The 16,845-nt window shown below is 40.0% G+C and overlaps 1 protein-coding gene across 2 annotated transcripts in view; it reads right to left on the bottom strand.

Moving 5' to 3' along the window:
• Positions 1 to 16,147, bottom strand: part of LOC128097948 (zinc finger protein 431-like) — a 29,908-nt gene extending 13,761 nt beyond the window's left edge. Inside the window, exon 1 of one of the 2 annotated variants that reach the window (XM_052718854.1) lies at positions 15,913 to 16,147. In XM_052718854.1, the coding sequence (XP_052574814.1) occupies positions 15,913 to 15,939 (27 nt within the window). In that variant the 5' untranslated portion in view covers positions 15,940 to 16,147. The remainder of the gene's footprint in view (positions 1 to 15,912) is intronic. The other variant, XM_052718853.1, reaches the window with a different exon arrangement.
• Between the last annotated feature and the right edge of the window lie 698 nt (positions 16,148 to 16,845).

Genomic DNA, 16,845 nt, shown 5'->3' with positions numbered 1-16,845 from the left:
AAAGCACAGTCTAAGTTCTGAGAAGCCCCTACATCCAGAAACAGTTAGCAGAGGAACAAAGCCATGGCCTAAGACATCTGAGGCTCTGCATCTGAAGGGGAAGGAACAAGCAGGGACAAGACAAAGATCGATCAGGGGAAAAGTCTCTCTGAAGGGGCTGTGAAAAAGCTTTATCTTAATTACTTTCATTTTCCCTCACTGACCTGTTAACATGGAAGAGAAAGCCCCAAGGGATTTTGCTGCAGGCACAAAAGGATCTGCCTGAATACATGCGAGTGGGCAGGTATGACTCAGTTCTGGGGACAGTATCAGGAAAGAAAAACACCCAGTAATACCAGCTCAGGCAGAACAGAAATCTCTCAATATCCCATGATGAAAAAAGCAAAAAGTTTGACTCAAACCTCCCATGCTAAAAGCAGAAACCTGACTTTAGCCATGTAAAGAGAAATGGAAGTGGCATACTCAAAAGGAATTATGGGAAATATAGCCCATAAGGTCATGCATAACATTGGGCTGATATAGAGAAATGCACTATGGGAAATGTAGCTTTTCAGATAAAAATGGTGGTACTGCCATTTTCAGCTAAAAATGAAGTTTCTTTTCAAAGCAATGTTAGAAAGCTCAATCTTACCTGCTGAGAACTAAAAACAGATGAACTTGCCTCTAAGGAGATAACTAAAATGCTAGTACCATTTGTCAACAAGTCACTTTGAAATCCTTAAGAAACCAAGGGAAAGCAGTCCATACACTGGAAAATTGTGTTGTAGATGGTGATCAAACTTAAGAAAATGTAGCTGTCTAAAGGATGAAAAGCTACAACTACAGTCTGAGTTAAATAACTCATGGTCAGAGTATATCACAGCTGCTAATAAAATTGGCATCAGAGGTTGAGAAGCTAATAAATGAAGTAAAACTACTAAGTCATGAAAATGTTCTTCCTCAGAGTAAGCTAATGAAGGATGTGTTTCATGAAACAACATCTATGTTCTTGACTCCTTTAAACAGTAGCAGTTTTGGTGAACAAATAACCTTGCCAGAAATATTGGGCTAATAAAAATCTAGAAAAAACATCAGAATTGTTAAAAGAACTCATGGCAAATACAGCTTTAAAAAAATTAAGAAGGGGGATAATTGTCTGAGAGTTTGGTAAGGAGTATGGAACAGAGGAATGTCAGCTCCAATGACACCCCTCTAAAGGAACTGGAGTGAAAAGCAGCTAAACCAATATTCTAATATTGAGGTTCCAACTTGCAGTCTGCAGATAGTAGAAGAATAAGGAGGCCACCAGACTGCTGAGAAGTTTGGAATAAAATTTCAGCAATGTTTTTGGTATACAGGGGAACCTGCTGAAGGCTGCAGGTCTGGAACCCCATTCCAAGTTAGATTACTATCTTCTCTTGATGGGAAATTGACTGTTGTGAAGTTACCAGCCAAGCAATTCAGAAACAGAATGTTCTTTAGGACGTTTTTTCCTCATCCTCTTTTTTTCTTTTTTGGGTTTGCTGTAAACTGAGATAACTCTTTATTTTATTTTTTTTCCATTTTTCTTTATTAAGAAATTTTCTACTCACTCTACATACCACCCACAGATCCCACCTCCTCCCTCTTCCCATCTCCCAGTCCTCCCTCCCAAGCCACCCCATATCCCCACATCTCCCAAATCAAGGTCTCCCATGGGGAGTCAGCAGAGCCCTGCACACTGAGCCGAGGCAGGTTCAAGCCCCTTCCCGCCACACCACAGGTACCAGATTCCCAAAAGCCTGCCAATGCACTAGGGATAGATCCCAATCGCCCTGCCTGGGTGCTCCCCAAATAGTTTGAGCCAAACAACCGTCTTCTGTATCCAGAGGGCCTAGTCCAGTCCCATGGGGCCTTCACAGCCACTAGTCTACAGTTTGAGATAGCTCTTAATAGAGTTTTTATAAAACATCTGGAATGCATAAAGTACTGTTCAACAAGAGCACTCACTAAATCCCAGGGTTGAGAGAGCCAATGACAAATTAGACTCTTGTTTCCAACTGTCAGGAGAACTTTCATAATGATATCAAAGCTGACTATAAACTCTGAACTTTACTATATACTCTGAATTTTAGAAATGATTGGTGTACTTCTTGTCTTGTTAATAGCTAAGAAATCTCTTCTAGATGTTAGTTAAGAAATCTCTTAAATATAAGCTTGGTAAATAGTTCTTCTAAGAAATCTCTTCTAAATATGTGCTAAAAATTGTAAAATAGTATTCTTATGAAGATAAGTTTGTAAAATAGATCAATAAGCTTGTATAAGAAGTATAAAATAAGCTTGTAAAGAGTTGTAAATATGTATAGTGATGTAAGTTTGTAAGAAGTGTAAATACATATAGTAAATGGCAATGCTAGTTGTAAATACATATAATAAATAATCATGATAGTTGTAAATATGTCTAGTAACATTTATACTAAAATTGTGTTGGTGTTAATGAACCAGAGTTTGGTAGAAACTAAGGGAATCTTTAAATTTGATATAATTTATCTGATGCGGTTTGCATCAAGAGTTTATTGATTTAAAAAGGGCTTGGCACAGCTAAGGCTGTTATAGATATCTTAAGATCCATTTGAAAAAAGATATGCTATCTCTATCGTCCTCTACTCCTGTACTGGGAAGTGTGGCCATTATAGAGATTGCTGTGGAGGTTGTAAACTCAATAGGAACCTGGGCCAGAGCTGAGTTAAGCTCAGTACTGCCAGAAGCTGACAGTCAAGATTGGGCAACTTTCCCCTGCCAGCTTTGCAACCTAAACCAGAGGGCACTTGATGGAAAGTGTACCCCCAAGATGGGTAAGGGTTGTCTGGCTGACAGGGATGAACTAAAGCAGACCCAGCTTATTTGAGGGGCCTGAGGGGTTCTTTAAAAAATTAAGAGGGGCCTGTGGGAGTCTCCAAAAGCTTTCTAGTGAGATTTGAGCTTGCTTTACCCAGCAAGGCTGCATTAGGGGATGGCTTGACTATGTGCATGGTCACCAAGTGTCTGGGATGGTCTGCACTTGGCTGTGCTGGGGGGGTCTTTTGCTCCACTCCTTGGCATTCCTTTAAAAGCCCTTTAGTAGAAACAGAAGGGGATGGTGGGTTTTGATCCAGGCCCTCCCACACTATCCTGTGTTTCTAACTCTCTCTATATATATTTCTACCTCAATCTCTTATCCCTCACTCTTTAAGAGTCTGTGGGGTAAATAAATGTGGGAGCTTGTCTCCCATAGTTATGAGCCTCCCAACGGGAATATTGAGATATGAAGTCAGGTCATCCCCAAGAAGAATACATGCTGGACTACATGCCTAGCAACAGAACTTTTTATCCAATAAATTAAAAGCCTTTCACAGATTACCAACAACAACAAAACCTAAATAAGCATAGAAGTAAATAAATGATCCAGGGGAACATGGTGCATCAATATTAAGATGTTGTGTATGTAAATCTGTAGCAGGAAATGAATACAATCCAAAGAAAACTCCAACAATTTATAACAGGATACCCAAATCCAAAGCTAAATACAAAGTGAAAACATTCAGAATGCCCAATAGGATTATGAAAAAATAATACACATATTGACACAATCTGACTTCTATATTTCCCACAAAGCTAAAACAATCAAGAATATGTACAATATTTGTAAAAGAATAAAGGAGTGAGAAAAAGCCAAGAACAAAAGCAGAAAAATATAGTCAACTTTTAATCAAAAGACCAAAAGAAACTCAGCCACACAAAGTGTGATCTTGACCAATGTTACCAAACTTCATAAATTCTATGTATATAGAAATTAACACAAACTTCAGAATTCTCACAAAATTAACTCAAAGTAACCCTTAAACAGTTATGTTTCTGACCCTCTAGCTACTGCTCTTTCTTCGAAACAGAGAGGTCTCTGTTGTATAATATTATTTTAATATGTCTTACATTTGCTTGTGCTGTGGAACATTTGATTAATGATGCAAAGATGCATTCTTTTATGTTGAATTTGTTTACCTGTGTGAAGCCATGTTACTCTGCCTGGCTAAAACACTTGATGATCTAATAAAGATCTGAATGGCCAATAGCTAGGCAGGAGAAAGGGTCAGCAGGGTTGGCAGGCAGAGAGAATAAATAGCAAGAGAGAAAAGGAAAAAGATCATGGAGTGAGAAAAGATAAAGTTTCAAAATGATTCTTCTAAACCACTAATATTAAATACAAAAATATTTTATGCATCCCCTCCTCATAGTAGCCAAAGTATTCCAAGCATTATACTTTGCAAATATTTCTATTAGGGCTACCAAAACAGACTAGTTTTATGAAATCAGAACTTTTCAGAACAGGTTGTTATATCATACAAATAGAGAATAACAAATGGAACAAAAAATTCAATCCTGTGTAACTTTATTCACCGCAATATTCTAAATGTTCCTTAAATATTAATACTGTTTTTGAAAGTTTGGGTGTATGCGTTTGGGTATGTGTGTGTGTATATATTTGTGGGTGTATTTGTGGGTGTGGTGTGTATGTCTGAGTATGTGTGTTTGTGTGATGTATCTATTATGTTAGTGTGTATGCTAATTTGTATGTGTTTGCGTATGTGTTGGTATTTGTGTGTGTTTGTGTTTATGTGTGATGTGTGTGCATTTATGGGAATGTTGTGTGTGTATTTGTATATGTATGACTGTGCATGTGTGAGAGAGAGTGAGAAGTGATTGTGATGTGTCTGTTTGATGTGTGAGTGCAGGTATATGCTATACATCATGGGTACTGGCCAATGGACAACTTCAGGACTTGGTTCTTTCTACCATGGGTTCCCAGGAACCAGCTTATTGTGCTTGTACAACAATGTACACCTAAAGTCAGTGTAAATATACTGTCTTGTGTGATTGTTTTTCAAACATATAAGAACTAACTCAAATTTACTACTAGGTAAACTTTATGAGTGGGAAGATTTTAATGCTTAAAATAATTTTACCAAAAGCAACTGTGGCTACAATTACCCAAATTCACTATATCCACTGGTCTATGCAGTGGCTAACACCAGTTTAAAACTTTTCTAGTGCTAGATATTAGTTAGATGCCTTTGCCACAGGAAAAAGTTGACAATGTAAGACGTAAACAAATTATAATATCATCCATTAGTATAGGCAGGTAACAGGAAAGTCCTTAAACTTTAAAACATACAGAATATGTGTAATAGTAAATAATCCCTCTAGTGTTAAGATTCCATATTACGCCACATTGAGAGTTCCATCTTCTGTGAAACTCTTTAGAGCTGCAGATTACAATACCTACATTAAATCATTTTTATTTCAATTTCCATTTTCTAGGATCCATCTCCACCCTTAAGATTCAGAGTAATTCAGGTGTTGTCCAGTAAGCTGTAGTAAGCTCTTCTTGCAATCCTGACAAGCAGCCAAATTTGGTTACCATTCCTCCACACTTGTTGAGATTTTGTTTTTAAATCCTTCCTATCAACCTCTGCAAATGTGCAAATGGCACAATGGATGTGGACAAGTGTCCTCAGTCTCTGCAGACTCTGTTGTAGAGCTCTCTTTGGCTAAACCACTTTCCCCTTTAATTCTACAAGAAGCAGTGAACCTAGCTCTTCAGATCTGACACGAACTTTTAATTATTCAGAGGAATAGATAGCATATATCCCCAGCACTCAGAAGCTTGGAAAAAAAAACTGCCATGAATTGGTGGCCAGCCTGGGCTAGATAACAAAACAACAACAACAACAACATCAAAATTCCATTCAGGAGAGTAAGAGCAGGCCTAAGAATTCAAGCCACTGAAAATCTTTTAAACCTCAGAATGGCATGAGCTGAGCAACACTTTTTAACTCCATCACTCCGGTTCCTATATGGGAAATACCTTTTATAAACTTGTATAGCCACTATGAAAATCAAAATGGCAGTTCCTCAAAAAGTAAGAATAGATCCACCCCCAAGTTGCCAGTATACCACTCTTGGGCATATACCCAAAGGATGCTCCATCCTACCACAAGGACCCCTGCTCAGCTATGTTCATAGCAACTCTATTCTTAATAGCCAGAAACTGAAAACAATCTAGATGTCCCTCAACCAAAGAATGGGTATAGAAAATGTGGTACATTTACATAATAGAATATTACTCAGTTATTAAAACAAGGACATCATGAAACTTGCAGACAAATGGATAAACTAAAAAAATATCATCCTAAGTGAAGTAACTGAGACCCAAAAAGACAAACATGGTATGAACTTCCATATAAGTAGATATTAGCTGTAAAGTAAACGATAATCATGCTACAACCCACAGACCCCCAGAGAGGCTAATTAACAAGGAGGGCTCAATGGGGGAAACATATGGACCTCCCTGGAAAGAGGAAATAAAATAGATTTTCTGGATTAGACTGGGGGTCGCTGGGGGGAAAACAGGAGAGAGCAGGCTGGGGGGAGGGGATACAAGGAGAAAGTATGGGGAGAGACTACTGGAACAGGGGAGGGCGCATTTGGGAGACCATATGAAAACCTAGTGCAGTCTCTGTTATATAACCCTCATTGGCTGAACCACTCTCCTTTCTAACTCTAAGATAAGCAGTAAAACTCACTCTTTGGATACTCCTTGAATTCTATGAAAATGACCCTAGAGAGGACTCCTAGGAATGGGGGTTAAGAAGCCTGAACAACCTTCTCTAACCAGGCAAGCCTTTCAGTATGGGGACTGGGACACCAACCCAGCCACAAAACCCACCACCTACAATTAGTCCTGTTTGCATGATGCTGGATTTTTGGTGGCTCAGAACTTGTGGTAGTGGAAAACCAATGACTGGTCTAACTTTCGGCCCATTCCATGAGGGGGAGCCCATGCCAAACACTGCTTGGGTGAATCTGAAGTTCAAAGGTCCAGAGATCTAGGATGGAACCAAGCAAGACTAGCAAAAAAAAAAACAATGAAATAATTCCTAATGAGATTCTGCTATACTCATAGAGTGCTAGCCCAATTGTATTCAGACAAGCTTAATCCAGAAACTGATGGGAGCAGATGCAGAGACCCACAGCCAAACATTAGGAGGAGCTCAGGAACCCCTGCAGATAAGGGGGAGGAAGAATTGTAGCAGCCAGAGGGATTAAGGACACCAGGAGAACAAAGTCCACAGAACTGAATAACCTAAGGTTATTGGTGCTCATAGACTGAAGCAGCAACCATGGATCCTCTAGGAGTCTGTGATAACTCCTTTGCATACGATGATTACATACCTTAGTATTTTTGTAGGCCCCCTAAAAGTAGGAGTGTGTATATGGGGTATTTCTTTGACTTATTTACTTGCTTTGAGACCCTTTTCCTCATACTGGGTTGCTTTATCCAGCCTTGAAATGATGTTTTATGCCTAGTCTTTTTGTAACTTGCTATACCATATGTACAGGCGCTTTTGTTTGTCTACTTGACATCAAGTTAGAGACATCAGAGAGGAGGGAGCCTCAGCTATGAAATGCCTCCATGTGATACACTGGCAAGGCATTTTCTCAATTACTGAACAATGGAGGAAGGCCCAGCCCATTGAGAGTGGTGCCATCCCTGTACTGGTGGTCTTGGTCTCTATAAGAAGAGAAGCTGGGCAAGTCATTTGAAGTAAGCCAGTAAGCAGCACTCCTCCTCCATGGCATTTGTATCAGCTCCTGCCTCCAGTATCCTGCCCTGTTTGAGTTTCTGTCCTGACTTCCTTTAAGAGTGAACATCAATCTGGATGTGTAATCCAAATAAACACTTTTCTCCCCATCTTGCTTTTTAGTCATGGTGTTCTTATCACAACAATAGAAATCCTAAGACAGCATGTCTAGTTGATACCTATGAGAGATGTCCTCTTTTCTAAAGGAAATGGAAGAAGAATGGTTTGAGTACAAGATGGAGGACTGAGAGGAATGGAGTGAGGAGACACTGAAGCTGGCATGAAGAAGATAAATAAAAAATAAAAAATAAATGAAAGAGAGGAATGTGGACAGGTGAGGGAAGACTGGACCAAGGAAGACTAAAACTCAGCAGGACAAATGTCAAATCCTGTGGCTCTGTCTCAGATAAATGGGGCTTCATTTTCAAAGGGCACAGATAGCTCTATGCCAGCAACTTCTCATGTATCTCTCTTTTGCTACATCCAATCCCTATATGCGGCTCTCCATGGCAGATGTCTCACAGCTTATAGATCTCAACATCCTGTGGCCTCAAATTCAACCTATCTTCATCTTCGCTGTTAAATACAATGAAATCTCATACTCTCCTCACTGAGCCTTGACTCTGTCAAACATAGATGGGTACAATGGTGATGAACTGACCACAGAAAAAGAATCCATGACCTTTAAACTTTACATCTTTCTTATTGCCAGAATCAGTACAACATAAGTGATCCTGCCAAGTTTTGATGGACCCTACCAGGCTTGGACCACAGTTGCTGCAGGTTCTGTATGAAGTGTCTTCTTAGGACTAGGACTCACCATGCTTACTCCTTCCATAAATTAACAGCTCAGCTGGATGGAGTCTTAGCCTTGGTACCTTCCTAGGCTTCCAATGCAGAGCAAGGGCATTCTCTTCAATGGTGCTAAACTCCTTAAAAAATTCCTGCGTCTTTTTCACTACTTGATTGCCATATGAAACTACCTACTGCTTGTTTTTCTCTACAAAAACTTTTCATTTCTTTCTAGGACCACTTTTTTTCCACTGTACACCTGAATGAGTCATCAGTAATAATATCCAACAGAAGCAATATTTTGTCTATGAAATCAGCCCATTACTTTTAAATCTTGTGTAACTTACTTACTTACTTGGGACATGGAGAGAATAAGAAAAATTTACAGCCAAACTATCACACAAATGATATCTAGCTAAATTTTTCATAGACTCTTATAAGTGTCTGTGTTTATTTACCAGGCCAAGGTCACCTGACAGGCCATGAAAAATGAAATCAGGCTTTGGTTAGAGGGGTCGCAGCAAGATGAGGCTGTGACTGTTTTATTGATAACAATCGGACTTCTTATGCCTTTATCAGAAACAGAAGATAATGACAATTCCCAGGATCAATAGTTGTAGTTGCCATGACAAAAGGAAGTTTGCAAGGGTACATAAGATTAATGTCTAAGACCAATTGTCCTGTTAAGCTTCCATGCTTCCTTGACTAATAAGGGATCTTACAGAGAGAAACAAAAGGCAGCTTGAATGTTCCACTGCCTGGGGGCTGTATCAGTCTCTCAGGACCCCAAAGGCACATTGTTCCCCAGGAGTCATGGACTTTAACCTGAAGAACCTATAACACATGTATCTCCAGGCAAGTAGGCCAGGTCAATTCCATGGTTCCCTGCAGAGCCTATTGCCCACTAAAATCCTACGACCTTGACCCCTACTTCTGCCATTATTCTCAACATTCCAATCTTCCAGGTTCTACAAGAACAGCTGATTAAACTCTGTGAACAGCTTTCTATGGCTTTTCCATCTAAAGTCCTGATATCTTCAACATTTCTCCAAAAGTCAACATTCCCGGGTTCTTTGCAGAAACAAAATCACATTTGGAATACCATGTTTTCTTCCAACTTTCTTCTCTGTTGCTGTCATTAAATTCTCTAACCAAAAGCAACTCCAGTAATGAACAGGTTTATTTGGTTGAACCCCTAGGTCACAATCCCTCCTTAGGGGAGCTTGGGATAGAAACTCAAGATAATAACTGAAGGCAAACCATGGGGAAACATTGTTTACTGGCTTTCTCTCTTGCTTAATCACTGTCTCCTACTCAACTAGCTCTCTTATCCAGCCCAGGCCCACTTGCTTAGAGATATTGCCAACTCAGTGGAAGAACCTTCCCACATCAAGCATAATGAACACAATCTCTCTCAGACACAGCAACCAGATATCCTGATTTGGTAGGCCCTCAACTGCTGTTCCCTCAGATGACTCCAGGCTATGTCACATTGACAGCTGAGGCTAATTAGGACACAAAGACAATAATATACAAGAAGATTTTAAAGATCCAAAGCCAACGTATTAATCATACCAATCACTTCAGCAGCAAAAACCCAAACATGAAGACAAAATACAGATATGCCAGGAAATGGAAAGAGGCAAGCCTCTAAGATCAAGAACAGAAAACTAAAACTGTCTCTCCCCAGAAAGTTCCCAAACCAACAAAAACTCAAGGAACTCATAACAAAAAAAAATTCTGAATATAAATTGGTAAATGTCCATCATTTTCCAGAAACAAATGATATCATTAAACTACAATTGATAAAATCAACAACACTGATGGAACCACTGACAAAACAAGACACAAAGACAGTCCTAGAAATATATATTATGGTCCTTTAAACAAGAACTTACAAGATTCTAATCAAAATCAAACTCCAAGGAATCACTGGCCACCACTCATCCTGTGTACCACAGTTCTCTCCTTTGCCAATCATAGAAAATTGGTTGGGAAAGGAGGTTGGTCCACCAAAATGGGAGTGATTCACTTGAAGCCTTCTGAAGTTTTAACTTTATAGAAAATATTTTTGACTACTAAAAGGATCTCATTCTCTTATGATAAAGAAAAAGATATCTGTTAGGATCACTTAGACACCATTTGTTTTTTCTATGATTAATGATTGCCTCTAAGTCTGCATCAGAAGGAGGAAATGAAATCTTTTTAAAGCAAAATGCAAGATAACAGATTTTGAAAGAATCAGAGTGCACCTAAAGCAACTTGCTTTGCTCTAAGTGCTTTTTAAGTCATAAGCATTTTTGAAAACAAGTTTATTGCTACTTTTTGTGTATGTTTGTACATGAGAGAGAATATCTTCTATATGTATACAGGTGACATACAAAAAATGGATCTAGAATAGTAGATAGTTATAAGCCTCCCAACTTGAGTGTTGGTATCTGGACTCAAGTCATCCTTAAGAAGAATATGTGCTGACCCACCTGCTAAGACACGTAACAGTTTTTAACCAATAAACCAAGAGTCCTTTACAGTTGACCAATAAGAACAACAAAATCTAAATAATTAAGAAGTAAATAAATAATCCTTGGGAACATGATGCATCAATATAAGATGCTGTATATGGTCAATTTGTACCAGATAGTGAATACAATCCAATGACAATGCCCAACAATTTATAATAGGGCTGATTACAAAGCTACATTCACTGTGGAAACACTCAGAATGCTCAATGGGATTAGGAAAAAAAGTACACAAATTGACACAAGATGATTTCTATACTTACCACAAAGCTATAACAATCAAGAAAATGTATTATATTTGTGAAAGAATAAAGGGGATGGAGAGAAAAAGCCAAGAACAAAGGCAGGAAAATATAATCAAAAGACCAAAGGACACTAGATAGGAAAAGTGTGATCTTGACCAATGTTATCCAGCTCCCTATGATTCTATGTGTATAGAAATTAAATAAACACAGATCTTAAAACTTCCATAAAATAAACTCAATGTGACCCTCACCTGTTATGTTTCTAACCCTCCAGCTATTGACAGTTCTTCCAAAGCCCCATGCTCTAAAGTTTACTGTAAAAATGGAGGTGTTCTCTTGCTATGGCTCTGTGACCCTTTATGGCTCCTTGTGATTTCAGGTAAACCCAGCCCCAATGACGGCCAATTCCCCCAAAACACAGAAGAATAATTTAAATTTTGCTTCCTGCTACAATATGTGGAATCTGCCCTATCTACCTGCACAACAGCATGGACACATGAGGAATCTCTGCAGATCAGAAACCCCCTCCATCCCCTGGAACTGAATTTCACTGAATCACACCTCGGTGCCTGGTGGTAGCAGAAAGTTAAAAGCATTCTAATCATATGTTGCTGAAGGATAATCCACATCACCTCTGTCTACCAGTTCCTAAACTATTTGTAACATTTATAAGACAAACCTGAAAGTAGAATGCAATATTCAGAACTTATAGAAAGAAGACTTTCAGCTCTCCGTCATGCATCATAAGCAATGCCTGTGTGTGCACACTTGACAGTGATATTACAAGCATCATATCTTCCCATGCCAAGGCTGTAGGCCTCCCCCTCCGCAGGAAATTCCACACAGGGAGACTAAGAGGACAAGGGCCACTGCCCAGGTCATCAACCACATGGACCAATAAAACCACTGTCTGGCTAAGGATTCATCCAAGTTGCAGCATAAATGACAGCACAACACACCTGCTCTGAAATCATCATGGCCTTAATTGTGGTCCTCCTTTCAACTTCCTATAGCCGAAGCAGAGAAGAATCCTGGAAAGAACCTGCAAGCTAGAACTCTTATTGCTAAGCCTTGCCAGGGTCCCTCATTAACAAGAACCACCCACCCAGTTGGGCCTCAGAATACTAGCAGCTCCTCTACTGGGTGAGCAGAGATCAAATGACTCAGACAGCACAAGGTAGCTTGTCCACCCCAGCAGACAAGGCCTTACTCTGGAAAGTTTATATTTTAGTAGACAATCTTCAACTCTCCCAGAGCACTTCCTGTTCCTTGTCCAAGGCACAGGGTCCCTTGTGTGCACATTCCATTACACACTCAATGTCCAGTGTAGCCAAAGCAGTCCTTTGCTTCTTAGCTGGGAAGTCCTACAGCCCAGCATAGGTCACACCCAAACTCTGACTGTTATTAAAGCAAAAAAGAGGCCATGAATTAGAAAACAATGAGGGGTCATGGTAGGGCTTAGAGGCAAGAAAGAGAGTGTGGATATGATGTAGTTTTTATGTCAAGTAATTATTTTGAAAAGATGAAACAGGCTTTAGGGTCATGTTCTCCAGAGCCTAGGTATTTGTATGAGAGCACACCAAGGATTACTCACACCTTTTCTCTCAGCCTGTACATCTTAAATCTGGAAAACAACAGTCCTGTTAGGCAGGGCCACAACTTTTTACAGATTCTCTATTTCAGTTGAACTAATGTAACTGCAGTAATTTGGATACATGATAAGATCAGCCCTTTCCTCAGATTTTTGGTTGTCCTGGTCTGTAGATCTCAAGAAATGCCCAGTCAGGACATTTATGGAGCATCTAATATTGATTACCTGACTCCATATTGCTAACATCAACTACTGCAAAACAGGAAAGCTCTCATCCTCCTTCCTGCCATTCCCTTTCTGTGCTGTGACTACATCACCTTCAAAGTTGGTCAGTGAACTCAGTTCTTGCATGGGTCCGTCTTCATTTGTAACTGCCTGATAAAAATCAGAGAAATTGGAGGGCACTGGTCTCTTATCCTTCTCACTGGTCTCTTATCCTTCTCACCGACCAGTCAAGGCTGAGCCTGGAAGGAATTGCAGGACTGTCTCCCCAGCACTGGGCAGTAGAGGCAGGGTTAGGTGTTCAAAGCAATTCTCAACTTCATAGCTCCAGGCAAGCCTGGGCTACAGGAGATATTGCTCTAAACAGAAATAAATAAATAGCACTTGTGAAAGAAGGAATGAATTTATAATGACCAAGAAAAATTGGAGTTTAGAAACAGAGATGAGCACTAAGGCACTTTAAAAAAGGTTAAAAAATGATACCAATAAGTGACTTTTTAAAATGATATAAATGATATATTTTTAAGAATAAAAACCTTAGCTAAATTGATTTGAAAAAGAATAGGCCTTTCCCTAGTAGAGGGAAGGCCATCAATAAGAAACTGATTTTTTCCATATGTACGTGTTGGCTGCTGAGATCTGTAACTTAACACAGTGAGTTACAATCAATGGACTGTTTCTCAAACCTCTAAGCTGACTTAAGTATGTCAAGCAGGATTGAACATATCTGCACTGGAGACCTCCCTAACTGCAAATCCAATATTCACTGGTTCAAGTTAACTTTCTCAAATTGTACACCCACCAATCTGGTCTGTGTTCATCCATATGACAGGGAATTAATACATGCTGGGAAATTACAAATTAACTCTTGCTGCCACAATCTGGTCCTTTTTCATAACGGTGACTCCAGAAGCTGACTGCCTACCCTGTTTCCCTCTGCCCTGTACACAATAAATTATTCCTCCTATTCTGGTCTGGAGGCAGAAGCCATGCTCCACATAAAAATCCTTTTTCTGTAACTGCAATGGACAGTAAACTACAAGACTCAAATGAATAATTTTAAAATGCTGAGGTGGTACAGTCATTTAATTTATGAATTTTGGAAGTGTAAAAAAGAGGACAACAAGGTCATTGCTCTGGAGTGCAACAGTCTGAAATCAAGGCCACCTAAGTCACTGAAGAGAGCTTGTCTCAGAAACATTATTCTACAAGACTGGAAATGCATCTGTTCTATAATTAATATGCCTTCCCAGGGGGAAATCACTCCACACACTTACGAACTTAATAAAAAAAATATCTTTAATGAGAACATGCAGCTATCTCTGACTAATACTCAAATAGGAGCCAGTCTAGATAGATTTGCTTCCCACATATGCTGTCATCTTTAAGTGTCTTTTAGGTTCATACTCCAGGTTACACTTTGGAAAATTTAAATAGGAACAGGAGAGTGAGAGTCTAACCACTTAGGCAGGTGGGAGACATACACAGAAAAGATATTACCAGGATTATTTCTGAAGTACACTGGTGACCTGATACAGCAGGTCATTCTTCAGTGACAGGGTCCTCAGGTACATGTACCAAGGTAGAAAAGATAAAAGCTGGAGTGAGGTGGTTTTTGCACAAGCTATATCTCCTGCCAAGTAAGCATCGTAAGAAGGAAAGCTTCTTGTATACTACTTCCAGGGGGGAGTGGAAGGAAATGGGGGAACTTCTATGAAGTCTGCTGAAACTATCATACAATAGGACAAACTCAGGAGGAGGCTAATAAACAATGCTGCACAGGAGGAACACAGGGTATCTCAGGAACACTACCAAGCCTACAGTGGCCTTACGACTTACAACCACAGCTCCATGTGAAGAAAAGGCCATGGCCCCAGACCATCACCAGCTCTATATTCCTGGTTTTAGAGAAGGAGCTCTATTTTACTGTCAGTACATCAAGGCCTTAAGCAAAGCTTTAAAGGTATAGGCCCCATGCTTTTAACTAGCTATCCCCAAAATGTTCCTCCTCTATTCCTGAGGGAATAAATGAAAGCCTTGCTTGACCAGACCAGTCCTTAATGCAGCAGTGTTTTACTTTTCAAAAAGTTGTAAAATGGTGTCAAATTGCCCATCTCTCAGAACTATGCTGTTCTCTAGGAAAAAAAACTGTAACTTTAAAGCACACCAGGCCATTAAGGTAGATTGTGACCTCATTGAGCAGTTTGTTAGAGACCTGATTTTTGATATAGGGATGAGCCTAGTGGTTGGTTGTAAATCAGGGGTGTCTCCTTTGTAATGGTTTGGAGCCAAATGGCTGGACATTCCTGGTGAAAAAAAAAAAATGTGTATCTTAGCATTCTTATCTGTAAGACGCCTGGTTAGCATATACTTATCTTTGGGGTGTTTCAGAGGCAGCTATCCCTCAGCTAAATTCTACTTTGTAAGACTTACTATCTTCTAAGCATTCATAAATCCTTTATATCACCAATTCTACTCTTCCACTTCACAGCTTAGTAGTGGAGTGTTACCCAACACAAGAGATACCTTTTACAACCTCCACAAAATTAACTGTAAATAGATCTTAAATGCAAAGTGCTGAACTTCTAGAAGATAATGGAGAAACTGGATCTCTCCAAGTTTGGCAAACTGCCTGCCACAGATGCACCAAAGCATGTTGTTGTTGACTACAAATGTTTCTACACACACAGCTCCCTTCTCCCAATGCTCTGCACAGATGCAGCCCACAGTGCAAAGTTATTCGAGACCTGTGCCTGGGTCCATGGAGTTGCATGGACTGTATAGAAATTTACAGGACAGGGAATCTGGCTGCAGGTTCTCACCCAGCCCGGGGAGGACCCGCCATACCGGCTCCCGCACGTACCCATTCACTCTTCTCCATTTATGAAAAGCAGCCCCTAACTCACCATGTTGTGGCTTCCCTGCTCGCCCATGGCCCCCTCACAGATCCCTGAAGTAGCACTAACACACAGCAAATAAATGCAATGGCGCCAGCTTCGCTGTAAAGCCAAGCCTGTAACCTGGTTCCCGGAAGGGCCTGCACCACTTCTGACTGGCAGTACAGCCGGGAAGCGCTGATTGGCTAATGAGGCGTGAGTGACAAGAGCACCTCGCTTAGGTTTACAATGTGCTTAAAGACACAGCACAGTGGTTCCTGACCCTACCTTACACACCAGACACAGACCTTTTCCAGACTGCAGAGATTTGCATTTCAATGACACTTGCCCCTGGGTCTGATAGCTGACCCTGCTGTCTTCCTGAATTCCATAGGCACTTCCCATTCTTCCTCCTGGACCTAATGCAACTAGCTTGCACAGCCATTTACTCAGGGTGGAGTGCAATGATTCCCTGTTCTACAGGTGGAAGGTACCCAAAATATTAACAATTTTAAAGAGAGATTTAAGAACACAAAAGGAGATGTTTGTTCTGTAGCTTCATGCTGATGCCAGGTGAACTGAAGATACTTTTTACCTGTTTGTCACAGGCACTAAGAGAACCATAAGAGAAATGCAGGAACCAGATTTAAAAAAACATAATGATAAATCTGTCTCCCATCAGAAGGCTGGATGATGGCTTCACTGCTTTTGAAGTTTTCTTCTGGAATTAAGGGCAAACTCTTGACAAATGAATAATAAAAAGAGTAGTCTTCATGTTAAGTTGAACACTTAGAGAATAATGGAGCTAGGCAGAATGTCTTTATGAGCACTATTCTATGCTAGCATATCTTCCTCAGTGGGCAGTGAAAAAGAAAATATGGCTGCATTGTTCAAGGTTCTCTGCATGAGCACGACTGGTAAAAATCAATCTCTCCATGTATGTAGAAAGTGGATGTATTAGAA

The sequence above is a fragment of the Peromyscus californicus genome, unplaced genomic scaffold, assembly GCF_007827085.1.
Source record: "Peromyscus californicus insignis strain IS unplaced genomic scaffold, ASM782708v3 Scaffold_5__1_contigs__length_169319896, whole genome shotgun sequence".
In the NCBI taxonomy this organism is placed as follows: Eukaryota; Metazoa; Chordata; class Mammalia; order Rodentia; family Cricetidae; genus Peromyscus; species Peromyscus californicus.
Note: the sequence above shows the minus strand (reverse complement) of the source record. Positions and strands in the feature narration are given on the sequence as shown.